The following is a 24,664-nucleotide window of genomic DNA, read 5'->3' on the forward strand; positions in this document are numbered from 1 at the left end:
TTTCCTAACAAAGTAACAGACATTTGAAATCTTGCACAACGAAAAAGAAATAAGTAACTTCAGATTTTGCTCTTTTCAACAAAATGCCTGGTCATCAGCATTTCCACTTACCTACTGCATTGTTTCCTATAGCAATTATAAACTTGGAGCAAGGATATTTTTCTAGCAGAGCAACTTCCAGAGATGTTTTTGTCTGTCTTCGAAAGAGCCGCACCTCCCTAACACGAGAAACAAAAGACGAAACTAAAGCAACTTGAACATAATTGGTACCATATTATGATAAAAACAATATTACAAGCATGATTTTGTAACAAGTAAAATGCACACTTTAATTTTGTAAAGAACATAATTATAATCCTAAGAAAACAGCGGATTCAGGCAATGATAACTAACGGATGAAACCACCGGATGCAAAGCTCACGGAGACTCTACAACAGAGATCAGGCTGTCAGCATCCCTAAAAGTGCAACAGCTGGGCAGAGGGCGCAACAAGAAACAGCAAGTACCACCTTCAAGGCATTCTCACCTGCCAAACACTGAACCTGAATCTCACCAATCCTCTAGAAGGAGCTTCCATCCACAGGAAAGGCGGGCGATGGACACACGTTAAATGACAACAGGAGGAAACAAGGAGACAAATCCAGAGTGTGGGATACCCTGCAGGACAACCAGTCTCCCCACAGGGTGGCAAGGAGAGGGGCTGCTCCAAGCGCTATAGGAAGCTCAAGAGACAAGACGTCTGAATGCAGTGCGGGCCTTGTCAGGATTCTGATTTACACAAACGCACTCTAAAACGTCAAGTTTGAGACAACTGGATAAATTTGATCATGGACTGGCTATTAAATAGCGTCCAAAAATTATCAATAATTTTGTTGGCGGTGAGAAGAGCATACGTAAGAAAACGGCTACATCGCTTGAGATGCATTCCGAAAAATGTAGAGGTGAAAGGCCACGGTGACAGGGACTCGCTTAGGGGTAGCGGGAGAGAAAAGAATTGTGGCCAAACCTTCGTAATTGTTGACTTTACACGACTGGGTGGCGGTGACGGGTCATTTTACTATTTTCTCCAATTTCTGTGCGTCTGGGAATAAGGCTCCTTACAAACGACATATGTTATCCATCTGCTCCTGACACACAACGCTAATTGAAGCGTGGGGCGGAGAATCAAACAAGTTTTAAGCGAGCTGTCTCAAGTCCGTGACCCGAACACCTGACACACGTGGGGCAGGAAGACAGCCCTGGAGAAGTCACAGTCCGCAGACAGCACCGCAGTCAACCTGAAGCAAGCCGGGAGGCGATCCTTCAAAGAACCTATCGGAGCCCACGCTTCCACCGAAACCGCAGCGGGCCGAGGCCCGGGGAGAGCGGGGCGCGCACGAGGGTCACGCCGGGCCCGTGACCGCCCGCTGCTCCGCTCGGCGGGGCCCGGGCAGCCACCGCAGCCGCAGGCCCGAGCGCGCCGCCGGGGCCCGCGCCCAGCACCTTACCTCTTCCGCGCCAGCTGCCGCCGCACCTCCCTGTCCTCGGGAGTCTCCCTCCTCTCCTCTTCGTCCTCCTCCTCCTCCTCCGTCCCCGCTCGGCACGGTGCCTTCACCACCTCCCCGAAGAAAGTGGCTGCCATGGTCTCCCTCCCGGCCCAACCTCGGCGCCACAGAACGGCGCACGCGCCCCGTGCACTGTCACGCCCCCTGCCCCGGCCCCGCGCACGCGCGCCTAGGCACCGCCCCGCCCCCGAGCCCCTGAGCGTCCCCACACAGCCCACGCACCTCAGGCTCCGCCTCTGGGCCCCGCCACGCCCCCTGCACCGCCCCCGCGCCTCTGAGCGTCCCTACACTCCCCACGCCCCTCACGCCCCGCCTCTGAGCACCGCCCCCGCGCCTCTGAGCGTCCCCACCCACACACACCCCGCCCCTCACGCCCCGCCTCTGAGCGCCGCCACGCCCCCTGCCCCGCCCCCGAGTCCCTGAGCGTCCCCACACAGCCCGCCCCTCGCGCCCCGCCTCTGAGCACTGCCACGCCCCCTGCACCGCCCCCGAGCCCCTGAGCGTTCCCACACCCCCCACGCCGCTCGTGCCTCGCCGCTGAGCACCGCCACGCCCCCTGCACCACCCCGGCGCATGCGCCCTCGGCCCGTAAGGCCGCACAAACCCGGGGCGCTTTCTTCCCAGGTGTGAGCTCGGCAGGTAGACCGAGGCGGGATGACTGCGGGCTAGAGAGGCAAGAGGCGAGCTGAGGGCCGGGCCCGCGAGGGGTCCGCGGGGCCTCGGGTCCGGACAGGTAACGGACCCGGGAGTAGGGGCTCGGCCGCCGCTGCCGCAGTCTGTAGCGCTCCGGAACGAGGCCACCCCGCCGCCTTTCCTTCCTTCTCTGCGTGCCTGCTTCCCTTGTCCGGTAGGGGTGACAGGGTGAGCTTGGTTTATTGAGCACCGGCTCCACACCGCGACCGCCCCCAGGTAGGTGCCGGCCCGGGCCCGGCGCGTCCTCGGGACGAGGACAGAGGGCGGATGGACGGGCAGCAAGAAATACAGTGCTTCGTGGTGTTATAAAAGTGAGACCTTTACTCTGGCAATAGGAATTCACATTTCAAAAGCTGATGATTGTCAAGCTGATCTAAAAGACTTTATGAGAATGCAAAAATAGTTGTTTTTTAAAACTTGGCAATTTAAATACAAAATTCGCTTTCGCTTTAAATAGCCTTTCATTAGTAAGCAAAGTATATAATTGTTTTTGAATTGGTTCTCTTTAAAATGTGCTGGAAGACAAAGTTCACAGAGCACTGTTCTAAGCAGGAGAAAAAAGGAAAAATTATACGACAGTTTAAATGACAATGAAAACATCCAGTATTGCAATGAAAAATAAAAATCCATTTACCTAGATTTAGTTGAGCTGAAAAGAGATGGCATGGCTTACATTCTGGAACCCTTTCAATAAATAGTCACAAAGTTAAGGACTAATTTCGGGTCAGGAAGAGCCTCTTGAGATAATCTAAAAAAATCTCAAAATTGCTAGAAACATCTTGTTTTAAGATGTGGAGAAACGATCAAAATCATTTACATAAAATTAGTATTTAGCAATTTTACACACTACTGCAAAATAAAAGATTGGGTTTTGAAGCAAAATGTGAACATTTACATACAAACAATAATAGCAAATTGCCATCGAGTAAGAGCTTAGGAAACTTTGGGTAGGGTTTGTGAGCTAGAATATACAAGATTACCAATGTGATATTTTAAAACTGCGTAAGACTCCTGCGTTAATTGGTTTTATAGAATGACTGAATTGCAGAATAAAAAGGTTTGGGTATCACTTTGTCTTAGTCCTTTTGTTGAATAAAATGTAATTTTTATCAAGATCCTCCGTTTCACAAGTACATTATGAATAAATCATTTCTGGAAAGCTGATTAAAATTATAAATAGGATAATGATAATACATTTGGCTGTGGTTTAAATTCTGCATACATTTCAGAGCGAGAGTTTTACAAGAATGTTAAGTTTTAAACAAATGGTAATTTCATGCGGTTACAACAAATTTAGGCCGAGCACTTAAAAAAAGGCATAAATATTCAAATTAAATACTAAACCGGAAAAGGGATTCCATTATAAAAGGTTGATGCTACACTCTCAAGTGCTGACAGAAATTAACCCCACCACAGTAAATTTTAAATTCAGAATTGAAATCCTCTCATTAAACTGAAATAGTCAAATTTTGCATACAGTAGTCTTGAGACTTAAATATTTTCATTTTATGGTATTTGTTGAGGATATAATATACCCAGTAAGAAATTTCTATGAAATTAAGTGTAAATATGGGGACTGGAAATAAGTTTACACATTTCAGTAGAGAGCAAAAATCAAACCCCGTGCACCTAAAAATACTAGCCGTTTATTAGGAATTCTTCCCTTTCTCATCTATACTAGTAACAGGATACTGGTATCAGTGTTTCAAATGGAGTATGCTATACACAGAGCAAAGGACACAGCCTCTGTAGGTTAGAAATATTCTGGCTTATACTAAGAAAAAGAAAAAGACAACAAAAAGCCTTTTTTTAAGCAGACATGCAACCACAAATTTCTTAAGTAATCTAGACACTCGGTCAATCTGTATAACCAAAAAATATGCATTACATTAATCTTTTAATGAAAAATAGAAACCCTCAGGTTTCTCTATTTCACTTTTTCAGATTTACACATGCAAATCATATATTAATATTCACAGATATTTTTAAATGGGAAAGCAACTTGTTCTAACAATTCATTTTTCCAATAGCATGTTACTATATTAAAAAGGTTTGACAGTGCGTTCATTTAATCTGGTGGTTTTAATTTCAACAAATACCTATTAACAACGAATTAAACTTCATTGCAAAGAAATTCTTTAATAGTATCAAGACCAGATTTTCTAAGCCTAGTGAAGGCCACAATGAAACAGCCCAGACATGCTGCCATTCAAGTTTGTTGTGATGAGATTGTAATAAATTTGCTCAAAGTGTTCATAAAGTTCTAACTTTTAAGGTGCTGTAGAGAAACATAAGAGGATGTCACTGTATCATCTAAAAATATGACTGTTTTGATCTTAATTTATACTTTTATCCTAAATGATTAAAACTAAGACCTGCCTCATAATGAGGCACATTTTGGCATCTCTGTAAATGCTGCTACATGAAAGTAAAAATGAGGAAAAGAAGTTGTGATAGTCACATTCATAGCTTTCATAGAAAAATATATATTCCCTGAATAAGTCATATCAAGTGGTCATCATTCAGTATGAATTCCAATATTAAAACAAAATAAGACGTTGATAGGTTTTCTCTATATTGCTCATTCCAACATTCTGCCTCACAAATCGATTATCAACATCCCCATCACTGAATCCCTGGGTCCTTCTAGTTGTTTTTGACCTGTTATAGGGACTGGATCTTGTTAAAAATATCTGCTTCAGTCGAAAGTGAGATAAGCTCAGTGGCACTTACTCTTACAATGTACCTAATGTCTTTTTCTCATTTCAGTAATGATACCATAGTCATGGTGGTCCAAATTTTTATACTCTAATGCAGAACCCTTAAAATTAACAATAGTTTGAGATTTTGAAATTTTTTCAGTCCTTGAAGTTTTTGCTACAGACCCTGTGCACTTCTCAGTATTTTCTTCCTCTATGGAACCAAGAGATTTCTTCAAGGCCCTTCCTTTCTGAAAAGGAATAATCTTAGGACAGGCCATTTGTCTTTTCTTCCCGCCTCTCCACCTACAGGCTTCATGATCTATTTCCTCCTCAGAATTCTCTGTGGTGTGTGTCTGTACCACAGCTGACTGGGAGGAAGTCATCCTCCCACTTTGACCCACTGGATTATGGCTTTTAGAAAATTCCTCAAAAGGTGCCAACAAGGGATTAACTTTACAGCTAGGAGCAGAATGCAACTGCCAGTTGACTTGTGGCCCCTGACTGTTTTCAGTTCCACTTCTACATTTTCATAGTCACTACTGTGCTTTTTCTTTCCAGGATCTGAACCGCCTAAAAAAAAACATCTTGCTATGAATATCTTCTAGCTCTTTTTCACTTTCAGAATTTATGGTTGTATCATCCTCTTTATAAACATTCAGTAATTTTTTCTTAGCCGCAGCAGAAGCATTTCGATGGGGCAGTTTTCTGCTACTCTTCCTAATCCAGACATTTTCTGGTCCTGAAATCGTTTCCTTTAGATTACTCATTATCTTTATTTTATTTGCAGCAACAGTAGCACATCTGCGGGGAACTTTCTCAGGTACCATTTTTGCTTTCAGAGTGTCACTAGGCATTTGCACTGCATCCTTCTGATTATGCATACATGTTCTCATATTTGTATTGGGTTCTCTGTCTCTAGGAACAGATTCTGAAAAACGAGTGAAAGTTCATGTAAATGCAAAAATCTTGTAACACAAGATTTTACTACTAACATTCCTCAGCAGTACATTCCTAAACAGTAACTACTTACATTGCTAAATAAAGAACATTAAGTGATCATCATCAATGATACTACACATTTTTGACATTGATATAACCTTCCATTTCCTTTATCTACAAAAGGAAGTCTTAGGTAGAAGCTAAGGCCCCTCCCACCTGGCATATTTTATAATCTGTAGGGATAAATCACTTAAAAATAGTAGCAGACTTGTAAGAATGGGCTTAAGTACCTTAAGTATCATAAAGCCACTACTCTAAAAGCACTCTTAAAAATCTGAGTTTTAAAAACAGAACCATATATAAATTTTAAGTTTTTGCTATCATTTCTAATACTCTATGTTGAACTACTTTAGAATATTCAATAGGAGTTCTGAAAGTTTTCCTAGAACCTGAACAAGGAAATGCCACCATGACTATGACGACACAGCATCAGCTCTGCTTCAAGATCCTTAAGATTTTAATTCCAACACCAGTATTTCCTTTAGTCAAAAACAAACCCATTAAATTGCTAACTAATAGATAAAATGGAATTGTATATTAGTTTTATATAACTAAAATGTGGTTTTAAGCCTATATTCCTTTTTTTCAAATATTTGAGCATTTTATATAACTGGAATTACTAAATCCTAGTTTCATTATTTTTCAGGTATTTTTTGAGCCAAGTATGTGCAGAGCACACAAAAACTAATTCTGCACGTGTAAGCATAGTTGCTGTAAGGTTCAGGTGCCATGAGAACAGATTCTAGGAACTGACCCTAGCCTAAGGGCAAGGAAGGCTTCCTTTGAGGAAGTGCTATCCTAGCAGAGAGCTAGAAACTGAAGGGATCCACCATAGGACAGAAAGCACCTGGAGAGGCAAGTCCTTCACGAAGACTCAGGCAATTTTCCACCGTGGCTTGCCATGGATCACACTGGAGTTGTGCTGAAGAGCTGTGTGATGCTGGGCCTACAACCCCACTTTTACCAGCTTAAGTGGACTCAAATCATTTTTACGTCTCAAAGCCAGATTTTCAAATTTCAAATACAAGAATTAGTACTCTTCTAGGACATAAGTACTTCTCGATAAAAATGCACCTGAAGTCTATCAGCCACTGAATGTTAGGCAGGCCTGATCTGTTGGCAATCTAGTCTTACAGTCATTAAGAGTCGATCTAAAACTGTCTTAACGGTACACACATCTTGCTTGGGGGTGAATTTTTAGGACCCTGCCTCAAGTTTCCAGACATGTAGCAGATGTAAGGACAGTCTGTAGATCACTGAAATAACCACACTTGACATCTGAACACTCACTCCCATATCCTTTTCACTACGGATTAGAAAATAAGGGGTTTTGTCGGCTGTCAAGTAATGCTCTAATTCTGTGGCAGTGAAACTACCAACCACCAATCTTAGTAGCTTTTCCTTTTGTGAATGGAGATGTTTGCCCTTCTGTCACCAAGGGCAAATGAGTACATGAAAATGGCTTCTGTGGATTAACATGTGTTTGTTAACAACATAGCAAGAATTATGAGGAAAGCCTTCCACCCTCAAAGGAAAGCCCTTGAGATTTTAGTCTATGAAACTCACTTCAAAGGTGTGCTTGTGCTTTCGCTAAGACTATAAGAGTTCTATCAAAATATGTCAGGAACTAGTGTACTAGAAGCAACCCCTCCAAAATACATCAGTCCCTTTTGCCAATTATGTGATTCACATGCTTTTCCAGTGAAATTGTTTCTAAAGATATGTTTTGTTCAATCTAAGTCACCAGGCATTGCAAAAATGGCATCTTAGCAGGCTGAGCTGATCAGCATGGCTGCGCCCCATGCAGCAGAGCCTTCCCCCCTCCTACTTGGGCTCTGTGGAGTCACACGCACACGAAGTTGGGGGAGTGACGTAAAGTGCAGGGTTTTTACCACGTCATAGAAAGTTTTCTCAGGAATTTTTAAATTATGAACTAATGGCTCTGCAAACCACCCGTAGATCCAAAGTGAATCTTTAGCACATTAAATCAATGTTAGGCGAATGCTAGAATATGATTTAATATGCTACAATAGATAAATGAAAACAGTTTTTAAAAATATGAACATTTTTTAGTACATTTGTACTTTATGGTAGGATGAAGATACACTAGTATCACACTCAACTAACCATCCACTTGCATGCTGAAAAACATTAAACAACTGGTTCATTCCCAACAACACAGCCAGTTAGTATAGATAAAGTCCTATTACAACTAAGTATTTGTTGGGCAAAATGATTTAAGTTGCAGCAATTAATTCCTTTTTGATGTAGCGATGGAAGTACCTATAGTGACCATTTAGGAACCTAGTAAGTACTAACTCTAAGACATTTTAATAAATGCTTATTTGTAATCCAAAATAAGGGAAAATAGTTAAGGTTCTACAGAAGAAACTATAATTAGGCTTTTAAAAATGCTTTAAGGAAATTTGAACTTCAAAGAAATAACTATGTCCAGAGGGAGGAGAAATGGGAATAGATTATATTGTGTGTATCAACTCCAATTTGATAAAGTTGTATCTGTAAAGTCTTAGACCATAAAATGGGAATTTCATAGAATAAAGATAAAAACAGAATCTGAGGCAGATAGACAAGTGATAACGTAGGGAATTTAAAAAAAAATACATACATGTAAGTCAGTGTTAATTTTATTACTGAGAACTTGGTAAATTATAAAGTGCTTTATTCTCCTTGAGAAAACTACAAACAGTTTTTAGAAATATATACAGGATAATTCAGAGTTAGAAGTCCAATTTATGTGTTAGGGTACAAGGTTAAAAATCTTGGAGGATACTGGTCTAACAATACATTTGTGAATAGTGTCACGTAATACTAACAAGTCAGTACAATTCCACAAGTCCTACCGTCCCAGATGGTCTTGGGTCAGTCGTGTGTTACAACCGTCACTGAGTGCTTGAGGCATTGTTGCTTTCCTGTAAATGATTCCCTATCTGGGTATGGCGGAAGACCTCATTAGTAGAGTGAAAACCTCTATCTTTAATAGTACTCCATCATAGTTTACCTAGATTACCACTTTAACTCACAAATCACTGTATTCTAAGATGGTCTGTGGTGAACAGAAACTTGGATATAGACATTGCAGTTTTGATTCAAAGCAGTAATCTCTAGCTTCTATATTTTAGGGATTATTCATATTCCAATTATGATACTTCATTATACAAAACTGTTTTCCAAAATCCAAAGTAAACTTCACATCAATGCTAGAAGAGGCATAAAAAATTTTAATCTCATCAGCATTTTAACTGGAGTATTAAAAACAAATTTGAGAATGGAAAATGAGATGAAAGAATGTCAATCGAAATGAAAACAATACGCTAGCCTATTTCGTATACTTTTTAAGTACTGGCATTATTGCTTGCCGTGGTTGGTGGAGAAATCAAATCCAAACAAAGGGAAAACCTTTTAGTTGCAAATCATAACCTCTCTCAAAAAAGCCTTTTTCAGAGCTAGTCTGAGATGTCTTTCTTCATTGTCTGCCCTTCACTGATGAGCAATGAAAAGACCAAAACTCAGGCAGCAAACAGCATTTATCACTGATACTGATCCTTCCTAAAGCCTACGTTTCCAAAAGGATCCCATCAACTGAAGTTTCTTTAGAGAATGACTGTGGTAGGATAAGGTGTTTTCTGTAACTTGCTGGGTTTAACATTTTTCTATTCTTTTCTAGGGGGAGTTAGTTACACTAACAAGTCAACTTCTACAGTATGGCACTGTCAGCTCAAGAGACTGTCAGAAATAATTGCATACTCCAGAGATGTTCTTTGCCTGTTTCCTCACTGCTCTGGTTCAGTCGATGAGTTCAGTGCAGTTCATCTATTAAGTCTCCAGCACACTCAGTGGTGGGCCCCAGAGCCTTCGACCGCTTAGTTTGGCAGCTGCAGCTAATCTAGCTCATCACTACACCGTTTTCTCTCATCTCTAGGAGACAGTTAATCTGTTACAGTCATTCTTAGGATTCTCACAAGATTTGTGATGGCTCTTGCAATTTTCTTCTAAAAATCTGATAAAAGCTCTATGAAGTATGAATTCAGGGATCTCATACTTATCTACTTAATGAACTTTTTTTTTTTTAAAGATTTTATTTTTCTCCTTTTTCTCCCCAAAGCCCCCCAGTACATAGTTGTATATTTCGTTGTGGGTCCTTCTAGTTGTGGCATGTGGGACGCTGCCTCAGCGTGGTCTGATGAGCAGTGCCATGTCCGCGCCCAGGATTCGAACCAACGAAACACTGGGCCGCCTGCAGCGGAGCGCGCGAACTTAACCACTCGGCCACGGGGCCAGCCCCTACTTAATGAACTTTTTAAGAGATATTTCAAAGCATCTCAAACTAACCTAGGCAGGATAAGGTACAAGAAGTAAATAACAGGTTTTCAATCTACTTTATTACTTTACTAATGAAAAGCAGCACGATCACAGACAATCCAGTGACACCCCTTTTCATGCACACCTCATGACTCCCTTCAGTTTCCCAATTCATACAACAATGTGTGGCCCTGCACTCTGCCTGCATGAGAAGAAATCACAAATGGATAAAGGATAGGGGGCAGCTTAAGACAAGAGGTAAAGATGAGTTGCATGAGAAATTGATTGCATACTGCAGACCTTACAGAATTAACCAGCTTTAGCTTTTTACTTGGGCTTAAGTAGTTTTAAAAAAAGCCTTTTGTCATTAGAATGACTATATTAAATTTATAATAAAGTAATAATAAATTACTACTATATATTAAGTAGTAATAAATTATTACTACTTTAGGTAGTAATGGACTCAAAAACGGGCTCCTAGATGGCAATGCTAAGACTCAGATGTGGTAATGAGTTAATTTAGAAAATTAAAGTAGAGATCTTATGTGGGAGTGGAAAACTTCCTTTTGACAGGCTCCAGTATAACAGTTAGACTTTTACAGGTGAACTCAATGTGTACATACAGTGCAAGGACTAAGTATAGAGCAATACAAAAAATTACCTTCGATATATTAAAAATTAAAGATTCCCTTAGCATTCGATACTGTACAAACTCATCATGGGTGGATCCTTTCCCCGTGGAAGCACGGTGGGCAGGGCTGGCTACGGCAATCGGATCAGTCTGTAATTGGGCCTCTCATTTCAGTTAGGTCAGTCAGAATGCCTCTTTCTCTTTCACAGTCCAAATGCCATTAAAGGTTTTAATAAATGATAAAACTTACCTTAAGGTTAACTTTAAAACTAAAGTATGACCAGAAAATATGCTGTAGCACTGGTAATTAAATTCAATGAAACTATCAGTCTTGACAAATAAATACAGAGTCTATAGTTAACTTACGTGCTGCCAAAGATAGAGCCTGCAGATTTGTAGGACCCAAATGTTGTGACTGGTCCCCCTACCCATATCTCCCGCCTTCCATCAAATCCATAAAAGCAATCCTTGAGGAGATGCCAAGTAAGAGTCTTGATATTTTCCTACCAAATTAACAATATATTCAGAACAAGCTTGGCAGATTATGAGGGGCTGGTAAAAATCTCTTAACTTTGAGAATTCCCATGTATCCTTATGCAACATCTATAATTTAAGAAGACAGCTATAAAACCTTTCTTTAAAATGTGAGAAAAGACAACACAGCCCTCACCATTATACTCTTTACACTTCAATCCTTTCCATTAATTCCATTTTGAGCTAAAAGGATTAGCACTTACTAATCTAGTTGTACTAGATTTTTCCACAATGCTCCATCTTCTCCTTAGCCTTGACCAATTTATTTGGTTTGGTCTGTATGTTCCCAAATACTAGAATAGGAGACAGTCTTTAAACTGTTCAGTTGAAAATTCTTAGGGTTTCTGCTTTATTATTCCCTGATATCCACAGCAGAAGTTGAGAGGTATAACTTAAATAATAATCAACAGAAAGTTCTACAATGAAGGTGCTCTGTTGCACTCCATCATACTAGAATAACTGAATATAATTTCCATACAATATAAGAAAACTATTTAGGGACCACTACAAGATACCTGATAAAGTAAATATACTGACTTAATATCAACGAAAAGAACGGCACTGGTATTTCAGCTATAAAAGTGCAAGGCAAAAAGACCTTTTCTAGCCTTGTAGAAGTTACTCAAAAGAATCAACACAACTGAGTAAAAAGGAAAACCAACATTACTGCACACACCTTTAACAATGTTCTTGCATTCTGATACATAAACCTCTCTTTTTTTCAGGTGGCACAATCAAATTCAATTTGTACTAACAGAAGAGGTTAAAATCCTTTCAATTTAGTTTTTAATACCATACAGTGAAGTTAATAAATTCTTTGTTCTGATTATTAAAAAAGGACAGAAGAGGGGCAGGGAATGTAGTATGGACCCAGTGTTATTCTAAATAATAATTTTTACTTAAGAGTAATTAACCAGTGGAATGCGAAGGATTTAGTGACGTGTCTTATTTTTACTTTTGGATAGTAGTACCTTCAAACAATATTTTTATTGGTTTGTTTTATGTCTCCTTTTTCCATGTGCACTTCTGGGTTTTGAAGTGCCTTTTCCTCAAACTAAGTACTTTCTCCCTATTTTCTTATTATAAAAGTAATTTCCTTTTTAGGTACAACTCTCCACTATTCAGAAAAAACCTTTTGTGTTGTAACTTAGGAGCTGTAAGTGCTTTATCACTCTTTCCAAGGATTACTAAATTGAGAGAGGATTTAATCAGAGAGTTTCCCCTAAAGCAAAAAAGGGAGAATGATCAACCTAGGAATTATCTGAAAATGGGATAAACTTTTCCTTTTATTCAGAAGTTACTACACATTGTCAGTATACCCTTTTATAATAAGTAGGTTATGAAAAATATGCTTTTTAAACTTCACCTTTTTAAATGTTTGAAATCGTTTTTTCTAATATGCTTGATAAAATTATTCTTTCAAAGGAATCAAAACTCAAATCTAAACACCTCAAACCTTTTTTAACCATAAATGAATAAAATCATAGGACTTTGGACATACATAACCACAGTAGTCTTTTTTTCACATACACCATTAAGTTACTTCAAGTGCAATGGAAAGCTGTAGCACTTACTTGTGGATCAGTTCACATTCAATGTGTAATCTTTTGTCTTTTTTCACAAGATACACACCGATCCCAAACATACTAAAGTACACCTGTGCATTAAATCCCTGCACGTTTCGCGTAAAGTAGAAAAGAAGTCAAACATGTTCTAGTGCTCAATGTAAACATTTTGAACTATTAATTATTTATTAATTTTCCTTAAAGGTACTTAGGAGTGTGTGTCACATATTCAAAATTAACCTTAGGAATAGCACCATGACCAAAAAAACCCATAAAAATGAGTCTCTAATTCCTTAGTTTTACTTCAGAACTTGAGAAGCTACCACTGTCAACCATGCTTTCAAAGTCACCAGGTCAATTCTTGTTTTTTTCAGATGAAACCAAAATACTGCTTCTATACACCAGGGTCTAACCATTTTGTACAAAATGAAAACAGTAATTGGTTGACCAGCCAATCAACGACCAGTTAATTCAGTCCAAAAGATAAGAATAGTTCTATTGACGAAGCCTAAACGGTCAAAATATCACTTTACCAAAAGAATTTAGGTATTTATGAATGTATTCCATATTTATTTATGGATTTTTTTGGTACCTTTTTGCAGATGATGGTAAACACGGAGTTATAACCCTGAGAATAGATATAAAACAGAGAAGCTTAAGAAGCATTTAAATAAATTAATGGACAAGACATCTATTACCATTTCTTAAAATTAGGGAAGTAAAGAGTATGCCATTAATTTTTTCAGGTCAATAGTTAAGGACAATTATCCTAAATCAATCTGTCTACTATACACTTAACGTGAGCTTTGAGAAGAAGAGCATCATAGCTTTGAAGTGGTGATAGCTCTCTAAACAACCAAAGGAGAGGTAGGTATCCTGCTTATCTAAGTTGGTAATGTCCAAAAACATCCTTTCCCTTACATCAGAATAGAAAGAGAAAGTACCTTCTACCATGTCAAGTGGAACAGATAACTAAAAAGTAACAACGCTTAGGAACATTCTCTAACACTGATATCAGAATCTGATGCTTTTCCTTATCTGCCACCTGAAGGATACAGAGGAGAAAAGGGTTAATTTTGTCTGAAACCAAACAGTTAGGGCCAATAAATAACAAGGTGGGAGTACTGTAACATACACCTTAGCTACAAAATATGTAAACCATTTGAATCAAGTCCATCTTCAGGCACAATCAAGCTAGAAACGGGCACCTATACTGTTTGGAGTAGCACAACCTATCAAGTAAAAATATTTGGCTCAAAAATAAGTGTACTATGGTATTTGATGATGTGACACAAGTTTCACTTTAAAGGGATTCCAAAATTATTTTCCCACAACACTTGACAGTTTCTTAGATTTAAACTAGAGGTCACTCAGAAAGATACACTTAGTTGCCCCAGCAAAGAATGCTTGGGATTGCACATGGCAGCAGTAAGCTAAAACGAAGAGATGAAGAATGACATTGAACTATTTTCCTATATAGATGAGATTTGTGATTGCACTTTTAACAAAACTCAACTCTACAATTTCAATAGAAATTGGGGAAAACTACATATAATTTAAATACTCTTTTAGCCCCGTACACTCTATTAAAGAACACACTTTTCCTAAATCTAAGGCACACAAACTCCTCTATTTCACAGAGTAAGACTACGGAAGACCAAGATTTTGGTTAAATCCCTTATATGGAAACCAGGAGATCTTGGAAAGACAAATTATATAGCATTTTGTTAGTGCACAATTTAAAAAGAAAATGCTAGGACTATGGTCTGGCCTTAGCGGTTTAAAATATACAATCAAAAATATTAAAAAAAAATAATTTACCAGCACTTTATAAATTCAAGTTTATAAAATAAAAGTGATATTTTCCTTAAAAATAAAGAGAGAGAAAGACTCAACAGCATTTGGAAAGAAAACTGGAAACCATTTCAATGAAGATTACTAAATCTGGTATAATGCATTCTACTCAAGTAGCCAGGGAAAGAAAAAAAAAAAGTGGTAGGTACCTTGCCTACTAATCATGGTTACACCTCCCATGATTGTAATTATGCACATAATATTTATGGAGAATCTGTAAACATAGGTCACATAAAATTGTTACACTACAATAGAGCTGGGGTTAGAAACTACCACCTCTTGATGAATTCAGAAAATAACTGTGTGACACTTGCTACCAAGAAAGTAATGCTCATTGGTTTTGATAACCAGGATATTTAGTGTTTAACATATTTCAAAATCTTGCTATATGTAGTTAAATACTGTCAAAGTAGATCTGCCCCCAAAATGAAGCATATTTTGGCACCTGTGCTGAAAGCTGCTACAAAGGCAAGCAAGTGCAAATAAAAATAACAGTCATGATTTAGTCACATTCATAACTTTTCATAGAAAAATATAAATATATTCCCTGAATTGTAGGACACAAATAATTTCAACAGCCAACTTTCACCATAAATTCCAGTCCATTTCCTCTAAATGAACTGGTTTTCCCTCAAGGTCATAAGGTGCAATCATCAAAATCTAACACATTTTCTAAGCTTCTATCATCATCCCCATCATGGTATCTCACGGTCCTTCTACCCTGATTTCTCGTTTTTATTTTTGAACGTCGGAGAACTCTCTTAGATTTTGCATAGTCCAAATCCTCCCAGTCATTATCATCCAAATTTAACCTAGGACGTTTGCTTTGTCTTTGTCGTCTCACAGTTTTAGATATGTTAGCTGTAAAAGTTTTACCTTTTCTAACTACTTTTGCTTTTCCTCTCATTTTCCTCTTTTTGGTTTTTGTATCATCAGTACAGTCAACATCTGATTCAGTTACAGATCCCAAATCTGAATCAGATTTGGGACTAGTGTCAGGTCCACACTTTGAACTCCCTGTTGTTTCAGAAATTTTCACATTTTCCAATTCAGGATGCAGTCTTTTCCTTTTTATTTCCGTCTCGGCTGCTTCCTGAGAATCACGAATAACTTCTGTCTTACTGAAAGGAGCCTTCCCATAGGTCCTGAGTCTTCTGCCATTCCACCTGCGCAGCCCATAATTCAGTTCCTCTTCAAAGTTATTCTCTGCAGTAGTTTTTTGCACCAAAGTTGACTCAGAAGAAAATTTTCTACCAATCTCACCCCCTGGAATATGGCTTTTTGAATCTTCCTCTGAAGACCCAATCATAGAATTCTTTGTTTTAGAAGGTGCAACATTTGTTTTGTGACGAGTGGTGTGCCTGTTCTTGTGTTCTGAATTTAAAATACCTTCGGAGTCCGAGTCTCCATTTAAAGACTGGTGAATACTTTTTGTACTGCCTTCTGAGTCAGCTTCTGGTGGCTTCCTTTCACAGGCATACTGTTCATTTGGCACTTCACAGTTTCCATCTCCCTCAGAATCACTCACTATCTTCTTAGCTGTCATAGATGCAAAATGGAGCCTTTTCCTTCCATTTCTGCTTCTGGTACACACATTTTCTAAACTAACATCTTCCACATCACTCATGAGCTTAATCTTACTGGCAGCGGTGGTTGCACATCTTCGAGGAATCCTTTGGAGACCTGTTTTGGCTTTTGGTGATTTCTTAACCACTTTTGAATTGCTGTCTGAGTCACTGGAACAGACCCTTTTTCTGGAAACTTTTCTGCTTTGTCCATGGTCTTGTGATGTAGAATCTAAAAATTAAAAGTATTCCTTTAATCTTTAATAGAAGAGTAAGTCTAAAGGAATTAAATGTTCAACATTTTAAACAACTAAGTCCAGAATTCTTATTCACCTGGAAGGAGGATGGCAGTGAATGGGGTGGGTTCTTAATACTTTAGAGCAGTGATTTCAGCCTCGGCGTCACTCACCAGTATAACATATTCTCATCAATAATACCCCATGCCTTTCTATCTACGAACACAAAACACTTGACACTCGAGTATTTTATTTACATGAATACAGACTAAACTCTCGTTCCCACTGCACTAAGGTATCCCAACTAATCACTTACTCTCAGCCTCCCTGAAATGTTTCTTAACTTCACAAATTCCAATCACACCAACTACTTTTAAATCTTAGCTTTAGTTGCCTCCTGCTCTTTAATATTTTTCTTCAATTCCCATTTACCAGGAGTACAATCTTAATTCAGCAAGTTATTTCATCTCTCCATGGTCCAGTATCATCAGTAAAATGGCCAATAATAATAGTTCCTATCTCATAAAAGATATGAAGACTAAACTGATTAATAAATGTAAATCATTTAAAAAGACTTCCTGATACGTAGACACAGCTTGGTAACTGTTCTGTTAGCTGCTATTATTACTTACCACATTCTTTTCAACCAGTCCTACCCTTTTCTTTCCTCTTCTCAATCTGTTATCACCACAGCTTACAAATGTGCTTGCCTCTGCTCTTCTTAAACCCATAGCCAATACAATATTCCCATCACCAATACAAGGAAGTGAAATCTTTAGTAGAAATAGTCATTAAGGCCAAGACTTCCTGTTATGTGAATAAAACTTAACGTGCCCGACAAATAGGTAGGCATGCACACAGGAATATAGAGATGCACAGAAAAGACTCACGGAGAATGTGTGGGGTAGAGAAAACAGCTGGCAAAGAGATGTTTCATAGAAAAGAAAAAGCATTGTTTGCTGTAAGGAAAGGACAGTGAGAATAATCAGTGAACCAGGGTTAAACGTTTTGAATTACCTTTCGTAGAACTGCTTGATTTTTGTTTTGTCTTGTCATCGTCTGAATCCACATCAGTTTCAGATACATGATCTGAGAAACACTGGGACCCAGCAATAGGTTCACACTTCAAATTCCCTGAAATCTGGTTTGTTTCCATTTTGTGACATGTGCCATCTTCTCTATCTTGTTCTTCAGATTCAGAGTCCTCTGAATCACTGAAGATCTTTGCTTTTTTAAGGAAAGTAGCGTTCTTGTGACTTGCGTTGTATTTCCTACCAATATATTTTCTTGGTTCAGAATCTGCTTCCTCCTCTTCTTCTGAGATGCGTTCTGCCTTAAGTTTCTGCCCAGACGTTGATGGGCCAGCAGTTCTATCATGTCCATTATCTGAATCATGACTTTTAGAGTCTTCCTCAGAAGACTCTATTTTAAGAAATTTTGTTTTAGAAGTTGCTGGAGTATAGGACTTGTAACCATTAGCATGCCAATTTTTCCGGGCTACCCGTAGATCACTTTCTGACTCTGAATCGCCGTCTTCAGATTCATTGCCAGTACTCTGGGCAGCATGAGAAGTAGACAACGGTGATGCGTGATTTTGATTTTTTAGCTCCTCTTCTTCAATTTCTGACTTTAAGCTCTGATCATCTTCAGAATTATGTAGTAACTTTTTTCTAGCTACGGCAGAAGCATTGCGGTGAGGCAGCTTGCGGCCAGAACAGACACTCTCAGAGCTAGAATTCTCCTCTACGTCACTCATTAACTTTATCTTATTGGCAGCCACAGCAGCACACTTTCGTAGAACTTTCCGGTTATTTCTAGCTCTGGCTTTTAAACTTTCAGCAGTCTCCACTGAATTGTTATCAGAGTCACTTAAATAGACTCTCTTTCGAGTAGCTTTTCGGCCACATCCATTTTCTAAAGAAACAGGACCTAGAAATAAAGTAACAGTAAGATTAAAAAGATCCTCATTTCAACATTTCCTAATGACCTGATTATTTTAGTACTGATGTTCCTTGTTTTTTAATGCTGAACTAGATTTCCTTTCTAAATCCAAAAAGCCTAAAGGATGAAACAGAGAACCCAGAAATAAACCCATGTATATGGTCATTTAATTCATGACAAAGGAGGCAAGAATATACAATGGGGAAAGGACAGTCTCTTCAATAAATGGTGCTGGAAAAATTGGACAGCCACATGCAAAAGAATGAAACTAGACTACTGTCTTACACTATACATAAAAATTAACTCAAAATGGATTAAGACTTGAATGTGAGACCTCAAACCATGAAACTCCTAGAAGGAAGCACAGGCAATGAGCTCCTTGACATCGGTCTTGGTGATGAGGTTTTGGAACTGACTCCAAAAGCAAAGGCAACAAAAGCAAAATAAACAAGTAAGACTACATCAAATTTAAAAAGCTCTGCACAGCAAAGGAAATCATCAACAAAATGAAAAGGCAACCTACCAAATGGGAAAAAATATCTGTAAGTCAAAGAAGACATACAGATGGCCAAGAGGCACATGAGAAGATGCTCAATATCACTAATCATCAGGGAAAGGCAAATCAAAACTACAGTGAGATATCACCTCAACCCTTTTAGAATGGCTATTATCAAAAAGACAAGAAATAACAAGTGTTGGTGAGAATGCAGAAAAAGGGGAACCTTTGTGCACTGTTGGCGGCAATGTAAACTGCTGCAGCCACTATGGAAAACAGTGTGGAGGTTCACCCAAAAAATTAAAAATAGAACTAGCATATGATCCAGAAATTCCACTTCTGGATATTTAGCCAAAGAAACAAAAACTAACTCAGAAAGATATATGCCCTCCCATGTTCACTGCAGCATTATTCATATAGCCAAGATAAGGAAACAACCTAAGTGTCCATCGATGGATGAATGGATAAAGAAGAGGTGGTATAGCTACACAAAGTAATACTGTTCAGTCATAAAAAAAGAATGGAATCTTGCCATTCGAACGACATGGATGGACCTTGAGGGCATTATGCTACGTGAAATAAGTCAGAGAAAGACAAATACCATATGATCTCACTTATAAATGGAAGTCTAAAAAAAAAAACCCAAGCTCTTAAATATAGAGAACAGACTGGAGGGCGGGGGTGAAATGGGTAAAGGAGGTCAAAAGGTACAAAATTCCACTTATAAAATAAATACGTCACAGAGGGGCCAGCCCAGTGGGTAGTGGTTAAGTTCGCATGCTCCACTTCGGCCCACGTTTGTGGATTGAGATCCAAGGCACAGGCCTACACATCGCTCATTAGGCCATGCTGTGGAAGCATCCCACATACTAAACAGAGGAAGACTGGCAGAGATGTTAGCTCAGGGACAATCTTCCTCAAGCAAAAAGAGGAAGATTGGCAACAGACGTTAGTTCAGGGCCAATCTTCCTCACAAAAAAAATTAAATAAATAAGTCATGGGGATGTAATGTACAGCACAATGACTACAGTTAATAATACTGTGCTGCATATTTGAAAGTTGCTAACAGAATAATTCTTAAAAGTCCTCATCACAAGAAAGAAATATTTTTGCTAACTATGTAGAGTGACAGATGGTAACTAGACTTATTGAGGTGATCATTTTGCAATGTATACAAATATTGAATCATTTTGTTGTACACTTGCAACTAACAATGTTATATGTCAATTATAGCTCAATTTAAAAAAAAACAAAAAGCCTAAAGGACATTTAATCATATGTAGACATATTAAATCAATACGCCATTCAATGTTGAGCTTTTGGATCCTCTTGATATACGTTCCTGCGAAGTACCACTGAGTCTCTTACCAGTTTTCCTTTGAGCTGCTCTGGTTCTGGTCACCCTGAGATTGCTGTTTCTGGCCAGCCCACTACGTAAAGAGGGTTCACGAGCTCTTAAACTCTCTTTGCTTTCCTCTGAACTATGTGAAGCTGAAGATGATGAAGAGGTACCTAACGAATCTTCCATTTCGCTTTCTAAGAAAAATAAAGCATCAACAGTTCATTAAATATTCTCCTATGTTTACTACACACACAACAGATATTTCATAACAGACTAAAAAGGAGATTCTTAAAATACTTAGAAGAGAATATGTTTTTAAAAATTGTTTCAAAGAACACCTGATAAAATTTTGGTAATAAAAGGTACATAATCAGCGTTCCAAATCAAGAGTCTCCTCTTATTTCTGAAAGGAACATATTAATCCTGGTTTGCATTCAGAAAATACAGTTTATATACTTTATAAATAAAACCTTCTGTTTAAAAATTTCATTAGCCCCACTATCCACTTCCTTCTGTTATGAGACAGGCACTTCAAGTCCAGCATATCAGGAGACATACTTAACAATTCTCCAGTAGCCCTTCCTAACAGCAGAGTTGTACCGTACATGCTTTCAGCTCAAGAAAGGTCATTTCTACATGTTCCACAAAAAAAAAAAAGTATAAAAAGTGAGATAAATAATGTAAATAGTACAGGTCATTTTCCTTCACTATTCTACTTGACGAGTGTTTAGCCCAGTGTGAACACAAGACAGGAAACTCAGATTTCCTGTTCCTTCATCCAGATTCAGTTCTTAACATGTCTAGCACAGAATGAAAACTTCATCAAAATGAGGAGGAATGTATTGTTAAAAGACAAAATTTTGCTCCATAACCCCACTCAGCTCTATGTTAGAGAAGAAAGTGGCTGTGTTAAGAGAATATCATCAGTCACCAAATTGTGTTTCTTCCTTTGAAATTGCTCTGCTGTTTGGCTACTTTGACTGTTTTAACTTTATTCCACTCCCCAGCACTTGGATGCTGTTTCCTGACTCCTCCCCTTCCCTGCATTATTATTACCAAAATGATTAATCTTCCTGGAACAGAAATCATCCTTCGATTCCCTTACTCAATGAGGGACCCAATTAAGTAATCCAAACTCTTCTGTAAGGCGTGCCAGACCTCTAAAACGTGACTGCATTCTACCTATTTGATGCTATTATTTTAAATTACAACAATAATTATACTATCATCATGAGTCACCAAAATCATACAGAAGCACAAACACACCAAAGCTTCATTCACACAATGCTAATAAAGGGATCAGTTATACCACCAAACAGCAATAACATAAACAGTTTAGAATTTACTAGGTCATTGGCTTTAAACTTAGAAGATTACCATGCCCTTTTTTAACTTAAAGAAATACAAAAATGTCAAATTTTACAATCTGGGATATTCATACTGCATTATTTAAAATTTGGAAGATTTAAATTTGCATAAAACGTGGTTGCACCATTTGTAAAGAATTGTTCCTATTTGTTACTTTTGCCTCTTCCGTTGAATTGCAAATTCTGGGGGTTTTTTTTGAAGATCAGCACCTGACCTAACATCTGTTATCAATCTTTTTTTAAATTTTTCGCCTCCTCCTCCTTCTTCTTCTCCCCAAAGTCCCCCCATACACAGCTGTATATTCTAGTTGCAGGTCCTTCTAGTTGTGCTTTGTGGTACACTGTCTCAGCATGGCCTGATAAGCGGTACTAGGTCTGCCTCCAGGATCCAAACCCATGAAACCCTGGGCCAGCAAAGCAGAGCACAAACTTAACCACTCCGCCATGAGGCTGGCCCCAGAATTGTAAATTCTTGAATGCCAAGGCCATGTCTTCTTTATTTGTTCTTTCCTCTAAACCCATAGTAACTAGCAGTGTTACCCACTTGAGTGCTCAACACTTGAAATGTCAACATAACATTCCACTTCTCACCAGATAATGTAGAGCCATTTGTTAGAGTGACAGGTCTATTTCTTCTCATTCTTTCTGATGATCCTGCTGAATCTGAAGAGTTACCAGATGTAACACCCGAAGAGAGACTAGCACTCATCTTGTGGCTTGCAGAATAAGCAGCCCTACTTGAGGTAGACTGGGTAGGAGAACCTATCAACTCAGGAATTACTTTCGTCTGAGATTTTGACCGCTTCTGCTTGATATTTCTGGTCAAAGATATAAACAAAAGAAACAATATTTAATACAACAGAGAATGTCTAAATAAAAGTGTATTATTACCTAATCTGAGAATAATTTATGATAAGGACATTAAAATATTCATTACTAACAATTTACTCTGGCATGGAAAATTCTCTTACTCTAAATTTGACATCGTTTTATTCCAAACTGGAGTAATGAACAAATGATCCAAGTAACAGAGTTACAGACAATCATGCTGAATACTTTAGGTTCTTTGGATTAAATGTAGAGGGGAACCAACATTTATGTAATATAGGCATTCATTCATATTACAAATTTGAGTCTTAATACGACATGACTTTGTCTCTCATCTCCTGTATCTTCCTAAAGACGGCAGAAAATTAACAGAAGGAATCAACAAAACCTAAACAGAAAACAGACAGGCTAAAAAGAGATCAGAACAAGTTGTTTTTTCCTAAAACAAATCTGTTTACATCCAAGTACCAGTTCACCGTGGCTGGCCCCTGAGCCATGGATTACAGGGAAAGGAATGGATGTTTACTGACAAGATAGTCTGTAGTTTTAAGTTACACATCTGGGTAACAGAAAGATGGAGATAATCCTATTTTTCTTTAAGACAAAAGGATAAAGGAGCTTTTCGACTATCTAAGGCATCTGAGCTTAAAGATAACCACAATTCTTAAAGCACTAATTGTTTATCTATCATAAGAAAATTCAAGCTTGTTATGTCAAAATTGTAACTGCCATCATCTGGAGGGCAGACCCATAAAATACAAAAGAGAATAATTACATACTTATACTTATCATAAACTTGATTTTTAACAGTAGACAAGACAGTAATACCTCAAGAGTGAAAACTTTCCCTTTTTATCCTATGTCTTTCTGAATTGTTAGACTCTTCCCTAGTTCAAAGAAAAAGTAGTTTTTAAAAGTAAACAAAAAAGTTAAAAATTTATACAGTAAGACAAACCCAAACTGAGGGTCATTTATAACATAAATGACCCATACCCTTCAGAAATGTCAATCAAGAAGACAAAGGTGGAAAATAAAATTCCAGATTAAAAGAGACTAAAGAGACAAAGCAACTAAACGCAATGCATGATCTTAATGGGATCTGGATTAGGGAAAAAAATTGTCCTAAGGACATTATTGGGTCAACTGTAGAAATACAAACAAGGTGTGACACGAACCTTGTTCCTAGCAAATCCATACTAAGTATTTAGGGGTAAAGAAAGGAGCATGATGTCAGAAATATCCTTTTCAATGATTTAAAAGAAAAAGCTATTGATAAAGTAACAATAAAGCAAATGTGACATCATGTGAGCAACTGGTGAATCCAAGTAAAAAGTATGCAGCAGTCCTTTGAAATTACTCTTCAACTTTCCTAGAATTCTGAAATTATTTCAAAATGAAAAGTTTTAAAAAAGAGGTGGGGGAGGACTCACATAGTACATTGTAACGTATGTACTTGAATTACAGATCACAAAACAGCTGCACAGGAGTAAATCATTTACCTAATGAGTATGTTTATCTGTTTCAACAAGGCTCTGCTATTCTAATATAGAGGGCAGGAATGCCATGAGGACAACTTCAATAAATCCTCTCACCCAAAAAGCAAAAAAAAAGGTGGAAAATAATCCAAAACAACCATTTCAGAAGTCTAGAAAGTAATCAAAGGCATGTAACAAATTAAAAAGTGTTTATTCAAGATAAACTTCTGAAGCTAAGTAAAAACAGCGGAGCCTTTGGCATTTTTAACTTGAGGCTGCTCCCAGTCATACACACCTCCCAATTCTTGTGACATGAAAGCCTTGAAGACCAGAATTAGCAGGTGGAGGAAGCTGGCCTGATCTGGGAACTCCCCAGAAAAGCTGCATGCCCAAGAGCACTCCAGTAAGGCCAACAGCATGGCTGCCTAAGGCTGTCATACTGGTTAGAGTAAGAGTTAAACCAGAAATTTAAAGGAGAGATCTAGGAAATGAGAAACTCATAGGAGTCTTTGAAAAGCTCCAACATCTTCCTGGGAAAGTGGAAGATTCCACATAAATTCAAGAAAGACTGG

General features: G+C 38.4%; 2 protein-coding genes across 7 annotated transcripts in view; both read right to left on the minus strand.

Annotated features, from left to right (window-relative positions):
- The window catches only part of PSMG1 (proteasome assembly chaperone 1), a 33,286-nt gene extending 31,498 nt beyond the window's left edge, over window positions 1-1,788 (minus strand). For 5 of the 6 annotated variants that reach the window (XR_011533871.1, XR_011533867.1, XR_011533868.1 and 2 more), the window contains exons 1-2: window positions 1,488-1,709; window positions 112-218 (exon numbers count right to left, since the gene is read on the minus strand). Coding sequence is in view for 1 of the 6 variants with exons in the window: in XM_070597487.1 (XP_070453588.1) it covers window positions 112-218; window positions 1,488-1,621 (241 nt within the window). In the remaining 5 variants the exon portion in view is untranslated. Of the gene's footprint in view, window positions 1-111; window positions 219-1,487 lie in introns of all 6 variants that reach the window. The other variant, XM_070597487.1, reaches the window with a different exon arrangement.
- Window positions 1,789-2,538: 750 nt separating this feature from the next.
- Window positions 2,539-24,664, minus strand: part of BRWD1 (bromodomain and WD repeat domain containing 1) — a 136,825-nt gene continuing 114,699 nt past the window's right edge. The window contains exons 38-42 of the mRNA XM_070597488.1: window positions 22,381-22,607; window positions 20,449-20,616; window positions 17,661-18,572; window positions 15,719-16,639; window positions 2,539-5,867 (exon numbers count right to left, since the gene is read on the minus strand). Of these exons, the coding sequence (XP_070453589.1) occupies window positions 5,476-5,867; window positions 15,719-16,639; window positions 17,661-18,572; window positions 20,449-20,616; window positions 22,381-22,607 (2,620 nt within the window). The 3' untranslated portion in view covers window positions 2,539-5,475. The remainder of the gene's footprint in view (window positions 5,868-15,718; window positions 16,640-17,660; window positions 18,573-20,448; window positions 20,617-22,380; window positions 22,608-24,664) is intronic.

The sequence above is a fragment of the Equus przewalskii genome, chromosome 27, assembly GCF_037783145.1.
Source record: "Equus przewalskii isolate Varuska chromosome 27, EquPr2, whole genome shotgun sequence".
Classification (NCBI taxonomy): Eukaryota; Metazoa; Chordata; class Mammalia; order Perissodactyla; family Equidae; genus Equus; species Equus przewalskii.